The 21860-nt window shown below is 44.2% G+C and overlaps 1 protein-coding gene across 1 annotated transcript in view; it reads right to left on the reverse strand.

Annotated features, from left to right (window-relative positions):
- Positions 1-4929: 4929 nt before the first annotated feature.
- cubn (cubilin (intrinsic factor-cobalamin receptor)) overlaps positions 4930-21860 on the reverse strand; it is a 457745-nt gene continuing 440814 nt past the window's right edge. Inside the window, exons 60-62 of the mRNA XM_070880231.1 lie at positions 14416-14581; positions 11500-11735; positions 4930-5754 (exon numbers count right to left, since the gene is read on the reverse strand). Of these exons, the coding sequence (XP_070736332.1) occupies positions 5647-5754; positions 11500-11735; positions 14416-14581 (510 nt within the window). The 3' untranslated portion in view covers positions 4930-5646. The remainder of the gene's footprint in view (positions 5755-11499; positions 11736-14415; positions 14582-21860) is intronic.

The following is a 21860-nucleotide window of genomic DNA, read 5'->3' on the forward strand; positions in this document are numbered from 1 at the left end:
ACAATGCCTAAAGAGGGATCTGGAAGATGTAATTTTACCAGCAGGTTCTACACTTGTGCAGTATGTTGACGACTTATTGCTCGCCTCACCCTCCAAATTGGCCTGCGAAACGGACTCCCTTGTGTTATTAAAAGCTCTGGCCTCGAAAGGACACAAGGTGTCAAAGGCAAAGTTACAATTTGTCTCAGAAAAGGTTCGGTATCTAGGGCACGAATTGGTCAGAGATACGAGACAATTGACACAAGACCGAGTAAAAGCAATCTGCTCTGCCCCACTACCAGTAACCAAGAGAGAAATGAAACACCTCCTCGGCATGACAGGATACTGCCGGCAATGGGTTACGAGTTATTCCGAGATCGTTAGACCACTGTTAGACATGTCCATGCCCGCACTACCAGAGAAGTTGATTTGGAATGAGGTATCCCGGAATGCTTTTCAGAACCTTAAACAGTCCCTCACTTCAGCACCCGCCTTGGGATTACCAGATTACACTAAGCTATTCAACTTATTTGTGCATCACAAGTCGGGTTTTGCACAATCTGTTTTGACTCAGTTACATGGGGACAGGCAGCGACCGGTAGCGTATTTCAGTACCCAACTAGACCCAGTGGCACGCGGACTACCAGGATGTCTTCCTTCGTTGGCAGCAGCTTATTATGCTATGCAACAGGCTCAGACAATAACTCTAAATCATCAGACCATTTTGTATATCCCACACTCTGTCGAGATTTTACTTACTAAATGTGCCACCCAACACCTAACCTCCGCAAGAACCACTAAATACGAGGTCGAACTGTTATCAAATCCGAACCTTATCATCAAAAGATGTACTACCTTAAATCCAGCTACTCTACTCCCCACGGAAGACGACGGCGAACCCCATTCATGTGAAATGGTAACCGAATTAGTGACTAAACCACGTATCAATTTAACAGATGTACCAATGTGTAACCCTGATCTAGTGTACTATGTTGACGGATCAGCCTTACGAAATGATAGGGGCCAACCTAGAGCGGCTTATGCAATTGTAACTCAGTTTAATGTTGTCGAAACAGCCTCTCTTCCAGACTCCTTTTCAGCCCAACAAGCCGAATTGTTTGCGTTAACTCGCGCCTGTATTCTGGCTGAAGGACACACAGTTAATATCTACACTGACTCCAGGTATGCTTTTGGGGTATCACATGACTATGGACAAATTTGGAAGATTCGCGGGTACCTGACTTCTTCAGGAACCCCTATCAAAAATGCAGAACAAGTGGAAAATCTCCTGCGAGCCATTCAATGTCCTTTGAAACTTGCCATTATCAAATGCCAAGCACATACAGGCCAGTCGAATGAGATAGCACTTGGGAATGCCAGAGCTGATAATGCAGCTAAGTCAGCAGCTCTGTCTAAAGGGGGGATGCAGGTGTCATTGTTCCCACTAAGGAAAAATAATTGCTCAGACCCGCCACCCACTATTAATGACGTGCTGGCCTTTCAGACACAGGCCAGTACGGAGGAGGTGGTGACCTGGACGAAGGATCAATGTTATAAAAATCCAGAAGGAATATGGGTTCACCATGACGGCCGCGTGGTGCCCCCTAGATCCTTACTTCCATGGATTGCCCGATGTGTTCATACATTCACACATGCAGGCAAAGGGGGATTGGCAGATTATATTTTGGCAACTTGGTATGCACCAGGTATTTCGGCAATTGCAAAACAAATCTGTGAAAATTGTGTTACCTGTCAGACAATGAATCCGGGTAAGACGGAAAAAGTAGAATCTGCCTCCCACCCAAATCCAGTCGGGCCTTTTGTACATTTACAAATGGATTTTATTGAATTACCTATGTGTTTGGGATTCAAGTATGTATTAGTTATTGTAGATGTGTTCTCTAGATGGATTGAAGCCTTTCCATGTAAAAAGGCCGATGCCACTACTGTTGCTAAATGTTTGTTAAAAGAAATTGAACCTTGCTTCGGAATCCCTGCTAAGCTTTCCAGTGATAACGGGTCACATTTCACGGGAACTGTTATAAGAGAAATGTGTAAAGCTTTACAGATTAATCAACGTTTTCATTGCAGTTATCATCCACAATCAGCTGGACTTGTTGAAAGATATAATGGAATGCTTAAAAATAAGCTGGCAAAACTATGCAATGACACTGGACTGAAATGGACAGAACTGCTGCCCTTAGCTTTGATGGTAATGCGATCTGCAACCAACAGAACAACAGGCCTGTCACCGCATGAGATAGTTATGGGACGTCCCCAACGACTACCTTTTACAGCACCATTTACTGCAAAACAAATGGACATCCACAAAATGGAGGAAAATATGTTGAATTATTGTATTGCACTAACCAAATGTATTTCCAGCTTTCATTCACAGGTAAAGGAAGCCCAAGTCAAGCCAGCGGAAGGGAAGTGTCATAACCTGGAGCCAGGGGAATTCGTTTACATCAAGATTTTTAAAAGGAAAAGCAGTCTACAGCCAAGATTCGAAGGACCATACCAGGTCTTGCTGGCGACCAATACTGCAATCAAGGTAAAGGAAAGACCAACATGGATCCACGCATCCCATTGCAAACGGGCACCCGACCAGGAGGAAGGGACGAAGGAATCAGAGGAACAGAAAAAGGAAGACTGAATAAGGAACTGTATGGACTATGGGGACTGATGGTGCTGGGCTTGACAGGGTTTTACTTCACATTATTGATTACACCAGGGGTACAGACCCGCCACCGAAGGGAATTGCACGTAAACGTATTTATGGCACTGAGTCATAGGTATGCTCAAGAAAGAAACTTGTCGAGTTGTTGGATATGTTCCCATGTACCTGTCCACTCCAGCGGGGGTATTCCCCTGAGATCCGTCCCCTTTAACGAATCAGAAATGGTAGAATGGTTGACAGTGCAAAATAGGACGAAACTAACTAAGGGGCCAGAAACGAAGGAGCAAACAGAATGGAGGTCGGCAGAGTATAAACTTACAGCCTTCCAGGGATGGTACCAGCCCAATTATGATAATAACCATCAGCCTCCCTTCCTAAGCATTACTCCCAGAATAGGAAATCCTGAAGGTATAATATGCCTAGTGAGTAATGAGACTAAAGGACCAGAAATGGGACGCAGCAAGTGTTCCCAAATGACTAAATGGCAAGCCACAACTAATCCCACTGAGAGAAAGATAGCAACCGTTGGCTGGACAATGGTCCATAACAAAGCCCCGGGTGAAGGGTGGGAAGGTGAGACCAGGGATAGTGCGAAAGGACCAGGAGCTGACGCCCTATAATTGCACCTACTTTATTTGTGGCCATAAAGCCTACCCATGGTTACCAGCCAACTGGACAGGGTCCTGTTACTTAGGATATGTGGTACCCCTTATCAGATCAGTAAGGACTCTAAGGGAGGCCTATGGAAGCCACAGATTTAAACGGGATTTGACGTGCTAAACGGAATATTCAAGGTAATGGTGCCACCCTATGGAATAGCATCGACCGAATGGCAGTTACGGGAACTGGATAACTTAGTAGAATCAGTAGCCAACGCAACTTCCCAAGCCTTTGAAGGGATAAATGACGAAATGGTAGCTATTCGAACAGTGGCTCTCCAAAATCGTATGGCCTTAGATTATCTCCTAGCCAAGGAGGGAGGAACATGCGCATTAATAGGTGAAGAATGCTGTACGTATATCCCAGATAAATCAGAAGATATCGGCAGTCTAGCTGAAAACATCAGGAAAAAGGTAATAGAGTATAAACAGACAGTTGGCCAGGACGGTATCACCTTGTGGGGTTGGGCATCAGGATGGTTGGGAGCCCTGGGGAAATCTGTGGTACAGGGTTTGATCATATTCCTGCTGATAGTCTTCGCCCTGTATCTATTATTTGTCGTCATTAAGTGTTGCTGTGCCAGGGTGGGAGAAACTATGTTACCTACCGAGACCACGGCTAGAGTTATGATAGCAACAACTGCTGAAGGCTCTTGTGTGGAAATGGAAATGGAGAGACTGTAAAAGATCAGAATGGATTGAGTTATCCTTGTGAAGGACAAAATGGGGGAATGTGGAAAGTATTTTTATCTAAGCTGATACCATACGGTATTTGTGTGCCTTTTGATTAAAATGGAGTCCTGGCCCTTCCAGAACTTTCTGCATTTTAGCAGTCAGCTTGCATAAACAGCTAAACCTGCTGTTAGATGGCTGATGGCCATCAGACAGCTAGGAGACAAGTCATGCTGAGACAAGTAACCCCCCATGGTGCTCTCCTATTGTCTACACTACAGGAGTTCCATGTCACCCCACCCTTATCTTCTAGCCATTATCTCTTTCCGAGACCTCATCCATTTGATGCAAACAGATAAACTGACCAGGAAATTGAAACAATCCTGACACAATACAAGACAGGTGATCGCCCATTACCTATGACTCATGGAGTAATGGCCGTTTGGCTTCCTGATTACCCTGACAAAAGGAAATATCTGGATACCATGTCAGGACCAGGATATAGTAATTAACTCTTTATCTGTATTCACTGACTGTGAGACAGAGCAATACACAGGGAGAGGCCAGAACTTTGGTTTTACTGTATAAATATCTTGTTAAACTGAACCATTTGGGAGGTGTTCACTTAGCCCTTGACTGAGTGTGACCTACCCCTTGCGAGCAAGTAAATTAAAGAATCTTCTACCGGAGCTGTAAGTGTCGGAGTCATTCTTTTCGGAGGTCGAGATTTCGACAAAAGGTTTAACCTGTACTAATGTAATGCACATTTTATTGCTCTTAATGGGAAGACATTTTAAAATATATATACATACAGCCAACTGAAAATTGTTTTATTTTCATACACTATATACGGCTAGATGTTGGCATGAATAATAATTATGGCAATGATTCAAGATGTTCCTTTCTCTTTATTAATCAATCTTAACGGAGAACCTATCTTTCATTTAATGGCATTCAATAAATATAAACATCAGCCAATTACACTTAGCTTTACATGATTCTTTATTCCATTAGAAACATTGTATTTCAACCTAAGAAACTCTACACCAGCATGGAAACAAAATCCATTACAATTTTACATTCTATGCATGGATTCCAGAGAATAAAACAGGTTTTCTTTATGATGCCAGCAGTAAACAATTAGTTTGTGTCTTTCTCCCATTGATACAAAATACCACCATTGATACGTAACTCCATTGTAACCCAACTATCTGTGCCATGCTCTCTCCTCCTTTCACAAGTTATTTACTCATTAACTTTACAACAGTTTCCTTTATTCACATTAGTCCCATGTATGTACCTCTGACCTCCATATCGAACTTTCAGTAATTCTGTCTGTTTCCTCCATTCTATTCTCTCTCATACTGACCTCCTCTTTACAATGACAACACTTTCTCCTTCAGTTACTTAGCATAATAGTCTAGAAACTGCTAAGGCTATCAAAAATGTCCTGGCTTTTCTACAGATGAACAATTATTTACACTTTTACAACTGTTGCAATGTAAGATTTACGAACTAATTTGGAAAATTTCTGCTGCACTCATCTTCGGCCACTACAAAAGTCACACTGTGCTAATAATTTTTAAACTAACAATTTAATTGAAGTAAAACATTCTGATACATATTGTAAGTATCAATTTATTCTTCACATATAATTTAACTGGTCCATGTTATTCTGAATCCAGAGGGTATAACTGCATATTCAGCATGGAATTTCACAAATACATGGTAAGATGCAGAAGTGAAAGGAGCAATGTTACTTTCCTATAAGAAAAGAGAGGATAAGATACTGTGAGCACAAATTCACTGTGTGTTCTTACAGATCAAATAATACATAAAGAATAAGAAGTAATAAAGTATGAAATGACCAAAGGCCATTCTCACCTATCAAACCCATGCTTTCTACTGTCCAACTTCTATCGAGAACTCTACCAAACGAATTTACTCACCTGTAAAAGGTTCTTCAAAGTTTCTTCCTATCTCCAAAAGTAAATCAAGCATTTGTCTCCTACTTAGGTTTAAATTTTTTTTTAATTGTCCATTTATACTCATATAGTATACATGGAAAATATGTCAGGCACGTATTTGGATAAACTATTTAGCCCATGGACAGAACTGAAACCATAAAACAGTAAGCAGTTTAATTCCCTTTGCAGACTAAGTTTGACACATTGGTTGGTTTATTTTAATGCATTTGCCAAACCATTTATAATAAGGGGGTTAATGATTATCTTACTATAGTGCAGACAGGAATTTAATATGGACACATTAGCCTGTGCGATAAAAATAAACCAGCAATATATTATTCAACTGAGTCCATCTACTGGATGAATATCATCCTCAGTCGGTGCCCATGTTTCTGAAATTATATTGGCCCGAATTTTGCAGTCAGCGGCAAATGAATGGCGTCCTCTACAGGGGATCTGGGAACTGTGTGAACAGGGTAAGCAACTGTGTATCTCCTTAACCAATCAGATTGAAGAATCCTTACTGAGGCATGTAGTATCTGAACCAGGAAGTGCAAGTTAGAAACATAGAAACATAGAAACATAGAAAATAGGTGCAGGAGTAGGCCATTCGGCCCTTCTAGCCTGCACCGCCATTCAATGAGTTCATGGCTGAACATTCAACTTCAGCACCCCATTCCTGCTTTCTCGCCATACCCCTTGATCCCCCTAGTAGTAAGGACCTCATCGAACTCCTTTTTGAATATATTTAGTGAATTGGCCTCAACAACTTTCTGTGGTAGAGAATTCCACAGGTTCACCACTCTCTGGGTGAAGAAGTTCCTCCGCATCTCGGTCCGAAATGGCTTACCCCTTATCCTTAGACTGTGACCTCTGGTTCTGGACTTCCCCAACATTGGGAACATTCTTCCTGCATCTAACCTGTCTAACCCCGTCAGAATTTTAAATGTTTCTATGAGGTCCCCTCTCATTCTTCTGAACTCCAGTGAATACAAGCCCAGTTGATCCAGTCTTTCTTGATAGGTCAGTCCCGCCATCCCGGGAATCAGTCTGGTGAACCTTCGCTGCACTCCCTCAATAGCAAGAATGTCCTTCCTCAGGTTAGGAGACCAAAACTGTACACAATACTCCAGGTGTGGCCTCACCAATGCCCTGTACAACTGTAGCAACACCTCCCTGCCCCTGTACTCAAATCCCCTTGCTATGAAGGCCAACATGCCATTTGCGTTCTTAACCGCCTGCTGCACCTGCATGCCAACCTTCAATGATTGATGTACCATGACACCCAGGTCTCTTTGCACCTCCCCTTTTCCTAATCTGTCACCATTCAGATAATAGTCTGTCTCTCTGTTTTTACCACCAAAGTGGATAATCTCCCATTTATCCACATTATACTTCATCTGCCATGCATTTGCCCACTCACCTAACCTATCCAAGTCGCTCTGCAGCCTCACAGCATCCTCCTCGCAACTCACACTGCCACCCAACTTAGTGTCATCCGCAAATTTGGAGATACTACATTTAATCCCCTCATCTAAATCATTAATGTACAATGTAAACAGCTGGGGCCCCAGCACAGAACCTTGCGGTACCCCACTAGTCACTGCCTGCCATTCTGAAAAGTACCCATTTACTCCTACTCTTTGCTTCCTGTCTGACAACCAGTTCTCAATCCATGTCAGTACACTACCCCCAATCCCATGTGCTCGAACTTTGCACATCAATCTCGTGTGGGACCTTGTCGAATGCCTTCTGAAAGTCCAAATATACCACATCAACTGGTTCTCCCTTGTCCACTTTACTGGAAACATTCTCAAAAAATTCCAGAAGATTTGTCAAGCATGATTTCCCTTTCACAAATCCATGCTGACTTGGACCTATCATGTCACCTCTTTCCAAATGCACTATTTCCAAGGCCACCTCCTTAAGTACTCTGGGATGCAGTCCATCAGGCCCTGGGGATTTATCGGCCTTCAATCCCATCAATTTCCCCAACACAATTTCCCGGCTAATAAGGATTTCCCTCAGTTCCTCCTCCTTGCTAGACCCCCCGACTCCTTTTATAACCGGAAGGTTGTTTGTGTCCTCCTTCGTGAATACCGAACCAAAGTACTTGTTCAATTGGTCCGCCATTTCTTTGTTCCCCGTTATGACTTCCCCTGATTCTGACTGCAGGGGACCTACGTTTGTCTTTACTAACCTTTTTCTCTTTACATATCTATAGAAACTTTTGCAATCCGTCTTAATGTTCCCTGCAAGCTTCTTCTCATACTCCATTTTCCCTGCCCTAATCAAACCCTTTGTCCTCCTCTGCTGAGTTCTAAATTTCTCCCAGTCCCCAGGTTCGCTGCTATTTCTGGCCAATTTGTATGCCACTTCCTTGGCTTTAATACTATTCCTGATTTCCCTTGATAGCCATGGTTGAGTCACCTTCCCTTTTTTATTTTTATGCCAGACAGGAATGTACAATTGTTGTAGTTCATCCATGCGGTCTCTAAATGTCTGCCATTGCCCATCCACAGTCAACCCCTTAAGTATCATTCGCCAATCCATCCCAGCCAATTCACGCCTCATACCTTCAAAGTTAGCCTTCTTTAAGTTCTGGACCATGGTCTCTGAATTAACTGTTTCATTCTCCATCCCAATGCAGAATTCCACCATATTATGGTCACTCTTCCCCAAGGGACCTCGCACAACGAGATTGCTAATTAATCCTCTCTCATTACATAACACCCAGTCTAAGATGGCCTCCCCACTAGTTGGTTCCTCGACATATTGGTCTAAAAAACCATCCCTTATGCACTCCAGGAAATCCTCCTCCACCGTATTGCTTCCAGTTTGGTTAGCCCAATCTATGTGCATATTAAAGTCACCCATTATAACTGCTGCACCTTTATTGCACGCACCCCTAATTTCATGTTTGATGCCCTCCCCAACATCACTACTACTGTTTGGAGGTCTGTACACAACTCCCACTAACGTTTTTTGCCCTTTGGTGTTCTGCAGCTCTACCCATATAGATTCCACCATTACCCATATAGTTAGCAGAGTTAATTCAATCAAAAATCATCCACAGAAAGCAAAATAAGACGAGGGAAAGAAAGATATGTTAAGAGAGAGAGAGAAAAGAGACAAGGAAAAAGTAAAAAAAAAATTTTTTTTTAAATCTCCAACAATAATTAAAATCTGAAGGAATGAGACCAATGTTCCCTTTAAGCTGCTTGACCATGTAGTGCTCCAGGAAACCCACGCAGCCAGCTTGCTGGCCTTTCAACACAAAAATCAGCGCATGCGCAGTATTTTGAATGGGCCATGAACCCCCTTAAAAGGGCCGCTTGGCACCAAAAATCATTACCGGGAACATTAAATGAGACTCCACGCTTGTAAATGTACATTTACAGTGCCAGAGAGGTTGTTTGACAGTAAGACTTATCACACTGTTAAAAATTCATTTGCACTTGAATAGACAAGCCCTAACTTTTTCTGGTGTGTTCAGTGGGTAAGAAAAGCAAATTCACACTCTTAATCACAATCACTAAGGAGGTGGTACTCAGTAAGATAATGGGACTAAAGGCCGATAAATCCCCTGGACCTATGGCTTGCATCCTAGGGTCTTAAGAGGAGTAGCGGCAGGGATTGTGAATGCATTGGTTGTAATTTACCAAAATTCCCTGGATTCTGGGGAGGTCCCAGCAGATTGGAAAACTGCAAATGTAAAGCCGCTATTTAAAAAAGGAGGCAGACAAAAAGCAGGAAACAATAGACCAGTTAGCCTAACATCTGTGGTTGGGAAGATGTTGGAGTCCATTATTAAAGAAGCAGTAGCAGGACATTTGGAAAAGAAAAATTCGGTCAGGCAGAGTCAGCATGGATTTATGAAGGGGAAGTCATGTTTGACAAATTTGCTAGAATTCTTTGAGGATGTAACGAACAGGATGGATAAAGGGGAACCAGTGGATGTGGTGTATTTGGATTTCCAGAAGGCATTTGACAAGTTGCAACATAAAAGGTTACTGCACAAGACAAGAGTTCACAGGGTTGGGGATAATATATTAGCATGGATAGAGGATTGGCTAACGAACAGAAAACAGAGAGTAGGGATAAATGATTCATTCTCGGGTTGGCAATAAGTAACTAGTGAGGTGCCACAGGGATCAGTGCTGGGACCCCAACTATTTACAATCTAAATTAACGACTTGGAAGAAGGGACTGAGTGTAATGTGGCCAAGTTTGCCGACGATACAAAGATGGGAGGAAAAGCAATGTGTGAGGAGAACACAAAAAATCTGCAAAAGGACATAGACAGGCTAAGTGAGTGGGCAAAATTTGGCAGATGGAGTATAAAAGTGTGAGGTCATGCACTTTAGCAGAAAAAAATCAAAGAGCAAGTTATTATTTAAATGGAGAAAGATTGCAAAGTGCTGCAGTACAACAGGACCTGGGGTACTTGTGCATGAAACACAAAAGGTTAGTATGCAGGTACAGCAAGTGATCAGGAAGGTCAATGGAATCTTGGCCTTTATTGCAAAGGGGATAGAGTATAAAAGCAGGGAAGTCTTGCTATAGTTGTATAGGTTATTGGTGAGGCCACACCTGGAATACTGCGTGCAGTTTTGGTTTCCATATTTACGAAAGGATATACTTGCTTTGGAGGCAATTCAGAGAAGGTTCACTAGGTTGATTCCAGAGATGAGGGGGTTGACTTATGAGGAGAGGGTGAGTAGGTTGGGCCTCTACTCTTTGGAATTCAGAAGAATGAGAGGTGATCTTATCGAAACGTGTAAGATTATGAGAGGGCTTGACAAGGTGGATGCAGAAGATGTTTCCACTGATAGGGGAGACTAGAACTAGAGAGCATAATCTTAGAATAATGGGCCGTCCATTTAAAACTGAGGTGAGGAGAAATTTCTTCTCTCAGAGCTTTGTGGATCTGTGGAATTCGCTGCCTCAGAGAGCTGTGGAAGCTGGGGCATTGAATAAATTTAAGACAGAAATAGACAATTTCTTAAACGATAAGGGAATGAAGGAATATGGAGAGCAGGCAGGGAAGTGGACCTGAGTCCATGATCGGATCAGCCATGATCGTATTAAATGACGGTGCAGGCTCGAGGGACCGTATGGCCTACTCCTGCTCCTATTTCTTATATTCTTAAATGTGTTTCAATGGCGAGTCTCTGGGTGAGATAGTGGAGTAGCGAAGCTTCTGGAGGAGCAGGGCAACTCAAACAGCAACTAACTGTGCATGTGCAGTCACTGGAAGTTGCTGTCCCATTTACTCCAGAGTAATGATGAGCGCAAATAGCCTCACCATTATTTTTACTGCAAAATCAGGACCAATAACTTACTGAAGCTGTTTATTCTGCAGAACACAATATAATGTTGTTTCTACAACTTTGTTTTTAAACATGAAATATTTTATGCGATAGATATTTCTTAAACTCGTCCTCTCCCTCAAATAAAAAGATGATTTTTATACATAAAAAATAATGAAAAATTTGGCAGAAAATGAATTTATTTATGAACAAGCACTCTTTCTACATACCGCTCCACAGTATGGTCCTATAGGTGGTGAGCTGGAATCTGGTCCATCATACAGCTGCAAGTAATTTTTGATGCAGCCACCAGGATCAATAATATTAAAGAATATGAAGTTTATTGTTACTAGTCGTCCTATTGGTGCCACAATTATCCACTCACAGTCGGTATTATTGTCATAGGTGGCAGGATACTTAGGACTATAAAAAGACCCACTGGAGCCAAGTAGTGTTCCACCACAGTCTATAGAGGAGAAAGGAACCACAGAGCAAAAAGTTACCTGTTTGGACATTTCAATACGATAATAATCCCAACATACAAACATTTTTCTGCACAATATTATAGTAAACATTTAAAAGATTACAACTGAGAATCAACATGGTATGATCTCAATATAGAATCAGTTGATGCTTTTATATTGCACAACAAAAGTGCACTATGACTTCATACGCATTGATTGCTCCTTGTTATCGGGATAACTGTCAAGCAGCCTTCCAGTGCGGAAAATTTAAGGGCCTGTCTGGGTACTGTCGGTACTGTCTGGGAGCAATTCAGGGGTAGTTCACCTGAAATAGCCTGCACCAGAAGCTTGATTATCTGGTCAAGGCTGGTTGACATATCACAGCACACACTGGGCACACAACAGGTCACTCTACTGGAGCAACAAATAGGAAGTTGGGTACAGCTTGCACCTTCAAGGTAGCAGTAAATTTAACGGTGCAGACCAAATTAAAGACCCATGAAAGAGCTTGAAGGATGTAGAATTTGATTGGTAATGGGAATTAGGTTTTCATGTGGACAGCTTCTGATGACTGATAGTAAGTTTTTAAATGCACTTATGCTGTGATTTGCATGTTGGTAGACTTCACATTTAAAGATGTTGGGGTAGAGTTTCTGCTTTGGGCACAATCAGGAAATTGCGGCCAAAACGCGCTCAGGTTCAGGTTTCCAATAACATTTATTTGCATATTCACCTCCGTAAATCTTCAATTAACCAGTGCAATCGGGTAATGTAATGGATTATTTTCTTTTCCTTCCATTAAAAAGTACACCCTTGATATATTTAAGAGTGGTAACTTGGTGCAGTTTTATTATTACAGCTGAAAATGGGTTTATCACCAAAATAAACATTTTTAATAAGAGTGTCCAATCCTCCACCGGTGAGTAATCTGATTTAAAATCACTGAAAATTACTTTCAAAACTATACTAAACCAATTCATAGTTTAATGGATTTATACTCGTCAGTTTCTTAGCAAATTAAATAATTTTTGATATGAAGAAACTTTTAAAACATGCCTACTGGTACCATGTGTGCCTAAGAAAATGGGCAGAATCCTGCAATTTCGACCTGGGGGTGTGGCCAATTTTGTGGATAAGGCCTGATCCAGCAAATTGAATCTTAAACCAGTGTAAAAGGTCATGGAAAACACGAACGTAAAGGTTTTGGTCGTAACTCACTTGCGTTGAACATTTCCCGATCTTTTGTGCTGGTTTGGCCCATTCCTCCTAGATTGCGCTGATATTACTGGTGTAACTGAGCGAAAACTCAACCCTGTCGTCTGCTATAAATGAGCTTGTGGTGTTGTGCCATGACTGTAATGCCAGCAGCACCCCAAGCAGGAATCCAGCCCACCCCTACAGCCATTCTTGGTGAGAGCTGGTAATGGGGCAACACCATGATGCCAAGCAGTTGAGGAAAAAGGAAATAGGAGGAGGAAGCTGGTTTAACTGTGAGGCTTTGCTTTTTTTTTTACCTCCAGGGAGCATTAAATAGTTTTATGGGTCAGGAGGAGGCGGGTGTGCGGGGTTCCACCTGCGTGGCAGAGAAACAGTTAGTAGTGGCTCAGGAGAGAACCAGGTGAATTGCTTAGGCAACTGTCAAGGGGTTTTGTCAATGTTTTCCCACGTCCACCTCCAAATAGCTCATATCACCAAATTAGATAAACCAATTTTTTAAATTTAAATGTCAAAAGAAATCCCTTTTTTTGACAACACTAGCCTGTCCTTTAAGAAGATAATATCTAAACCACAGCTCCAGAAGTAGCAAGGCCAGGTTTCTAGGGGGGCAATCTGTCTGAACTCTTGCTTGGGGTGCTGGCACCCCAGCCTGCCACGGCCACCACATGGTAAAAAAATCCACGCACAGGCATCTTCCACCCTTCAGGATGTAGTTCGAGATCCGGAATTGAAACACCTGTGAACTCATCCCTTTTTGGCGTGGAAGCAAGTCATCCTCGCTTCGAGGGACTGCCTATAATGATGATCTGGACCTGGTATCTCTGTGCACAAAGCCACCTAACGTTTACTTTGCATGTAATATACAGTGCTGTGCCCTCTTCAGGTGGAGTTAGGTGCTTGTAAATGTAGATTCTTTTCCTCAATCTGAGTCGAATACCTATTGTGCTTTAAACAAAGCAGTCTTTATTTTACCGGCCGGCAAGACTTATCAGACAGAAGATATACTCTCTTGATAGAGCGTACACACTCCCTACGGATAAGTGATGTTACATTGTCAAGGCACGATGGTTATACATTTTCGGCAAAAGATAACAAGATAGGGCTAGAGTGACATCCCAGCTCAGCCCATCTCTTTTGATCCCTCCTTCCCTTTGTCCATTCATACATTTTCGGCAAAAGATAACAAGATAACCAGAATAGTCAAACAGGAAGAATGGGTGGTGTGCTATTCAGGAGCAGACTGGGAGCAAAGCATTATTGCCCATTTCCCCTCTGCATTGCACCCATTTTTCTGGTACAATTTGAAAGCAGGGTAGAGGGACGTTGGCCTTAATTTACATTTGATGATTGAAATTCAGTGACTGCAGAATGAATTAAACTTTTGACAAAGTGATTGCTATTGGAGTTTTACAGAGATTTTATTACATGCTGCATACGAAATGATAAAATATCGTTACAAATTACCATTTGGAGAAGATGTCCAGGTGATCTCAAAACCATTGCGATTTGTTGGGACATCACTTTTAAAATACAGGGTAAGTGCATGGAAGTTGGGGAAGATGGGATTCGGCAGTGTTGTACCACAGAACCTGCCAAGAACTTTTCCATCACTATCTGTACCATTTCGTATCTGCAACATACAAAAAGTAATTACAGTTCAATCTATTTCTGTACTTAAGTGTCTGCATGAAATTAGTAACACCACTCAAAAGTCATATTCTGTGAGATCTTGGGGTAGAAAATTTGTCGTGTGGTAGTGCTAAATGGGCTGAATGCCCTGCTTGATATTCAGTTCTACTGAAGTCAATGGAACTAAATATCAAGTGGGTGTTTAACGGCCGGCTGATATGATGACACTCATTTTGTGTTATCGCCCAAAACAAATTTCTATCCCCATAAGTCACAAAAAAATAGAAGAACCTACCTTCAATTTGGTTTTCCTCATTCTTTGAAAACTGGGGTAGATTTTCAATTTTGAGAGCAGAGTGATCAGAGTTGGTGCAGAGCAGGCCTTACACAAAGCCAAATTGTGCACAGCTGTTGGTGCAGTAACACCAAGGTTATTCTGTGTCTACAATGCACTCTTGCTGTGAAATCAGCCTACTGCTGGGAGCTCACACAGTGGCGGGAGTGGCTACAGCATTATGTGTGGTGTTAATGCTGTAGCAATCACTTAAAGGTACAGCCTGGTACTTTCCTTTCACTATTTTAGATGACCTTCCCCTTACGTGAGAAACGCAAAGTGGCTTGGAGGAGGTGGCAGCAACAGTAAATGCCAACATCACTACGAGATCATGAGGATATAGGTGCAAGATATTTTCAGGCATCAGTTAAGACTATCCCTTTTACAAGTAGATGGGTAAAGAATGCATGGCATAAATTGTTGCGTCTCAACCTGTGGCTGCATGCAAAATACTCAGAGCGTCTTGCAGCTATTTGATTGTTTAACATATACACCTGTGCTACACAAGGCACACTTTCCAGCTGCAAATCACAACTGGAGCTCTTGCCACACTTTTATCATTAAAAGTGTGCTCAAAAAACATTCTTCCAGCATGATGTGTGTTTATTTTCTTAAACACATGTTGGGATCCAGGGTAGGAGTGTCATTGTATGTTCTCTTGAAACTTCCAATATCTCAACACTAGTCTGATTTCAGGACAGGGCATCACATAACAAGAGGGAGCAGAAAGGCACTGAAGAAGGGCCTCACAGATTCAAGTCCTTTGCGTGCCTTTGAGGACTCAGCGCTGAAAATCCACTGGTGATGAGAACATGGGGTAATTTGAGAGGATGAAATTAGGAACCTTTCCTAAACTGAGGTCCAGTACCATATTTTCCCTTCTGTTTCTTCTCGTCTATTCACTCGTGCACTCACTCAATAACTCTCACATACATATACTTAAGCACAACACCATGACATACATGAGTTAGTGCCACGGTAGAATTCTAACACATGTTCCTGTTCTGTTATTGGCGTTATACTCCAAGAACCAGTCACAGGTCCTAGCCGCAGAAGAAGACACCACTGTTGCCCAGTGGTCTGCTCCAGTGCAGATCAGTGGGTATGCTGAGGGACTGGCAGAAGCAGGGGCATGGCTGGGCAGGCATGGATGAGGCGATGCCAATTTATCTCATTCAGTTCGCCTCGCCTCCTTTTACTGTTTTTAATCCTGATGCTTTCCTTTGGTGTCAGTGGATGGTGTTTGTCTGCTACAACTTATCTTACTGCTCCTTCTATGAATTTCTCCAAGGAGGAGCCAGGACCAACCAACCACTGCAACAGTGGATGTGGCTGGACCTTCGGCCCAGCACAAATAGATATGGAGCATCGTCAATCCCAAATGGCACCCAGAAACCAGCCACCTCACTTACGTCTTCCACTGAGGAAGCCTCTAGAATGAACAGTAGGATAGGTTGTAGAAGACACACCATCCATTGTCACCAAGGGAAGCATCAGGATGAAAAAACACTAAATGCATCGACAATGGACACTTGAGGGAAATAAATTGGTTGCACATTTCTGAAACTTACTTCTGACGGTGCAAAATAAGGTAGCAGCAGATCAAAGGGTAGGTATCCTTGATAGTTGTAGTACAGAGTTGGTGAAGCCGTATTGGGCTACTGCATAGTGAACATGTGGATGGGCTGGTTAGTTATCGGGTGATTAGGCATTTAGGGTGAATGCCTTCTATATCAAAGCTGCTCCCAAGCTGCAAAGTTATTTCAGCAATGATATCCTCCAAATCAGTGTCAGTGTCCTGATCTGGTCTTGTATGTGGATAAGCCTCCTCCTTCTCAATGGTAAAGCCTCTTTGGATAGAAAAATGATAGACCCTGCAGTAGACAGTGATGATCTTGGAGACTCTATACTCCAAGATGTCATCTGAATCATTCAAGCATTTGGGTCGTTGCCTGAAGGTACCAATAGTTTTTTCTATTTTCAGCCTGGTAAATTCATGGGTGTCGTTATGCGTTCTTTTTCTATCTGTGGCTCTTACATAGGGTGCCATGAACCAGCTCATGTATAAGATAACCTTAGTCTCCTAGGAGCCATCCCTCAATTCTGCTTTTTCCATCCAATAAAATAGTTATAGAGGATTGCATTAAAATAAAAGAATTGTGCCTTATGTCTGACTGATACCTGAGAAGCAGCAATCACCTGAATGATTGAATGTTGATGGCCCTGACCACCTGGACTTTGCGGCTCATGAATGCCATGACATTCTGGGGCCGAAATTGCCTCTTCTGATATGGGGCAGCGCGGAATGGCTGCCGACTCTCCGTGGAGGGGCTGCCATTTTGTAAATTGCCCTTCCTCAGGTGTGGAGCGTGTCCAGGACTGCTTCGCCCGTTTTCCCGCCTTGGCATGTATACGCCGATCCCTTACAGCCTGGCAGGTAACCCCTCACAAAATTGCCCTCGCGGAATTGCTCCTTAACTGAAATTGCCACGGCAGAGTGGCACTGCCGCAGGCCGTGTCCCCGACAGTTTTTGCTGTTGGTGCACTTTCTGTGAAATGGCCACACAGCCGCCCTTAAAGGGGAGGTGGTGCTACCGTCGATGACTTTTTTTTTGTCAGCCGACTGCCAGGTCGGGCCGACAATTGCGGCCATGGGTGCCAGGCCACTGGCTCAGTGAACCTAACAAAAATGACTGCAGAGTTCGCAGCGGCTCTCCCCTTTAACTGAAGGGGAGGGACGTAACACGCCAGCGCAATGACGTAATCAGATCGGCGCTGACTAACAGTGGCGGGCACTCCGTTCCCTGCTATTAACGGCCACTGTGCTCCACCCCTACTTCCTCCCCCATGATGAGGCCACATCTGCCCCGCTGGAAAAAAACTATGAAGAGCTTAATTTCAACAGATAGGCCGCCGCATCCATTGCGGCATCCAGAATACTTCAAAAACGGTAGGTGCGCTCTATTTCGGGCGGAGGTGAATTTCTACCCCTCTGTGTAGGGGACTATTTGGTCACATGATTACATCTGAAATTTGGAGAGTATTTTGTGGCCTGAAAGAATTGCAGTACCTTCTCATTTTGTTGTTGCTTTTACATGGATAAACTGATAAAGTTGTTTGCATTGGTAGACAAAGCACAATTGACCTGCTTGATGCATCTCTACACTGATGGTTGACTGATGTTGCAGATGTCCCTTGCGGTAGCTTTGAAGTATTTGAACATAAGGCAGTTCAGGACAGTGGTGACCTTTATTGCCACGCGCAGTGCTGTTACCCCAGTCAAGGTTGTCTGCGGGTCAGATTCCAGGAGAGGGCACAACTCCATCACTGCTTCCCTAGTGAACTGTAGCCTACAAAGACAGTTCTACTAGAACATTCCCTTAGTTATGTAAACATGGCTTTGTGGGTAAGGGCAGGTAAGAACTGTTAAGTCCTGACTCTAATGTACTGACTTACACGAGACACATGCTGAAGTCAAGGTCACTCAGGACCTGCACCTTTAATTCCAGCTCTCCAGTGCTGCACTTGCCTGAGACCTCCCTTTATATACCACAGTGGGACAGGTATGGAGTGTCTCCTGCAAGTGCACCCCTGATGGTAAGGTATGCTTATTGTTACAGGTCATATCCAGTTACAGTCATGTATAGCATGGTAAGATACAGTTATATACAGTGATGTGAGATGCATGATATCACCCTCCCCCAAGGTCTTATTGCCTTTATAGATTCAGTCTCTCAGGTGGTCTGCGATCTCGCGTGGAGCGTCTTAGTTGTGGTTCAGTTGTTTGCCTTGGTGCCTGTTTTTCGTTCAGTGTGATTGCTGGTATCTCGCCTGGGCTGTTTGTTTCGTTCGGTGTGATTGCTGGTATCTCGCCTGGGCTGTCTGTTGAGACTGCCCTTTCCTCAGGTTGTTCCACCTGTCTGTCCACCAGGTGTGGTGTGAGCTCCACATTGTAGTCTGCCTCTGGTTCTTCAGTGTTATCAGTGAATCTATTTTTTACTTGGTCTACATGCCTCCGGCAGGTTTGGCCATTGTCCATTTGTACAACCAGTAGCCTGTTTCCCTCTTTATCTGTTACTGTCCCTGCAAGCCATTTGGGACCCCGGCCATAGTTTAGCACAAACACTTTGTCCCCTATCTCATTCCACCTCCCCTTCGAATTTCGATCATGGTACTCAGTTAGCTTTTGATGCTTAGCCTCAACAATTTCATGCTTGTCTGGGAGGATTAACGAGAGCCTGGTCTTTAAGGTTCGTTTCATCAATAGTTGCGTGGGGGGAACCCCAGTCAACGAATGCAGACGAGATCTGTGTGCCAGCAGTAGTCGCGACAGGCGGCTCTGCAGCATGGGACCTTGGATTCTGAGCATGCCTTGTTTAATGATCTGCACTGCTCGCTCTGCCTGGCCATTGGAGGCCGGCTTGAAAGGTGCAGTCTTTACATGATTTATACCGTGGTCAACGATAAAATCGTGAAATTCTGCGCTGGTGAAGCACTGACCATTATCACTGAACAATATGTCAGGAATTCCGTGCGTTGCAAACATGGTTCTAAGGCTCTCCACAGTGGTGGAGGTGGTACTTGAGTTTAAAATGGGACACTCGATCCATTTTGAAAATGCATCAACGACTACGAGGAACATTTTGCCCATGAATGGGCCCGCATAGTCTACATGCACCCGCGACCACGGTTTGGTAGGCCAGGGCCAGGGGCTTAGGGGGCCTCCCTGGGGGCATTACTGAGTTGGGCACAAATGGTGCACCGACGGACGCAGAGCTCCAAGTCCGCTTCAATGCCAGGCCATCAGACATGGGATCTGGCTATGGCCTTCATAAGGACGATCCCCAGGTGCTCCCGGACAAACGCCTCCCTGCCTCGTAAGGGCATAACTACTCCGCTGCCCCACATCAGGCCGTCTGCCTGTAGTGAGAGTTCATGCATGTGCCTATGGAAGGGTTTGACCTCCTCGAGGCAGGCATCGTGAGCCTCTGCCCAGTCACTGGTTAAAACGCATCTTTTAACTAGAGATAACGTGGGGTCGCTGGTCGTCCAGGCCCTGATTTGGTGAGCCGTCATGGACGATCCTGTAAATTCAAAGGCATTGATTGCCATGACCATCTCACAGTCCTGTTCGTCAGACCCTTCTGTGATCGCCAGGGGTAGCCTGCTAAGCGCGTCGGCACAGTTGTCTGTGCCTGGTCTGTGCCTTATCGTGTAGTCGTAAGCTGCCAGCATGAGTGCCCACCGCTGAATGCGCGCCGAGGCGTTGGCGTTGATTGCCTTGCACTCGGATAGTAGGGACGTGAGGGTTTGTGGTCGGTTTCTAACGCAAACTTCGCCCTGAAAAGGTATTGGTGCATCTTTTTGACACTGTACACGCACACGAGCGCCTCCTTCTCAACCATACCGTACCCGCGCTCCGCCCGCGAAAGTGACCTGGAGGCATAAGCAACGGGCTGAAATTTACTCGCATCATTGACATGCTGTAAAACGCACTCGACCCCGTACGCTGATGCATCACACGTAAGGACTAACTTTTTACCTGGGTCAAAAAAGGCTAAAACACTGTTGGAACACAGAAGGTTGCGTGCCTTATTGAAGGCGCGTTCCTGGGTGTCCCCCCAAAACCAATCGCACCCCTTTCTGAGTAGCATGTGGAGAGTCTCCAGCAGTGTGCTCAAGTTCTGCATAAAGTTCCCAAAGTAATTGAGTAGCCCGAGAAAGGCGCGCAGTTCCGAGACATTCCGGGGCCTGGGTGCTAGACGAATCGCTTCGGTTTTGGATTCGGTTGGGCGGATTCCATCAGCGGCAGTCCTTCTGCCCAAAAATTCATCCTCAGGTGCGAGAAACAGACACTTGGATTTCTTAACTCTTATGCCTACCCGATCCAATCGACTTAGTACTTCCTCAAGATTGCGGAGATGAGAGTCGGTGTCCCTACCCATGATGAGCATGTCATCTTGAATCACAACCGTCCCCAGGATGGACTTGAGCAGACTCTCCATGTTGCGCTGGAATATAGCAGCTGCCGACCTGATACTGAATGGGCATCGATTGTACACAAAAAGACCTCGATGTGTGTTGATGGTGGTGAGTAGCTTAGACTCTTCGGTAAGTTCTTGCGTCATATACGCAGATGTGTGGTCAAGTTTCGAGAAAAGTTTTCCTCCAGCCAACGTAGCAAATAGGTCCTCCGCTCTGGGCAGCGGGTATTGGTCCTGTAGGGAGACTCTGTTTATGGTAAACTTGTAATCCCCACAGATTCGCACGGATCCATCAGGCTTCATGACGGGGACGATGGGACTTGCCCAGTCGCTAAATTCCACAGGAGAAATTATGCCTTCCCGCAGAAGCCGGCCCAGTTCGTTTTCAATCTTTTCCCTCATCACATAAGGCACTGCTCTAGCCTTGTGATGCACCAGTCTGGCATTCTGTGTGTTGTAGATTCTAACTTTAGCCCCTTTGAAGGTGCCCACATCTTGCTGAAAGAGATGTTCAAAACGGCTTCGAACTGTTGAGCAGGAGGTCCGTTCCTCTGACGACATGGCGTGAACATCATCCCATTTCCAATTAAGTTCTGCTAGCCAGCTTCTCCCCAACAGGGCTGGGAGATCCCCGGGGACAATCCACAGGGAAAGTCAGTGCACCATCCCTTTGTGTGTGACTGAGAGCACGGCGCTGCCAAGGACTGGGACGATTTCTTTAGTATAGGTCCTTAGTTTGGTGCCGATCTTTGTGAGTTTTGGTCTGTTGCTTTTGTGCGGCCACAGCTGTTCAAATTGTTGAACGCCCACGTGTCCAGTTCCATGTTGACGGGTATCCCGTTGAGTAGAACCCTCATCATAATTGGAGGCATCTTGGTGTAAGAACAGTGGACATTGACCGTGTTAACCCGCTGTCCCTCGGCGTCCCGTGCACTGTTCCAACCATCTTCTGGTCCGCTTTC

Source organism: Pristiophorus japonicus, chromosome 5 (genome assembly GCF_044704955.1).
Source record: "Pristiophorus japonicus isolate sPriJap1 chromosome 5, sPriJap1.hap1, whole genome shotgun sequence".
Classification (NCBI taxonomy): domain Eukaryota; kingdom Metazoa; phylum Chordata; class Chondrichthyes; family Pristiophoridae; genus Pristiophorus; species Pristiophorus japonicus.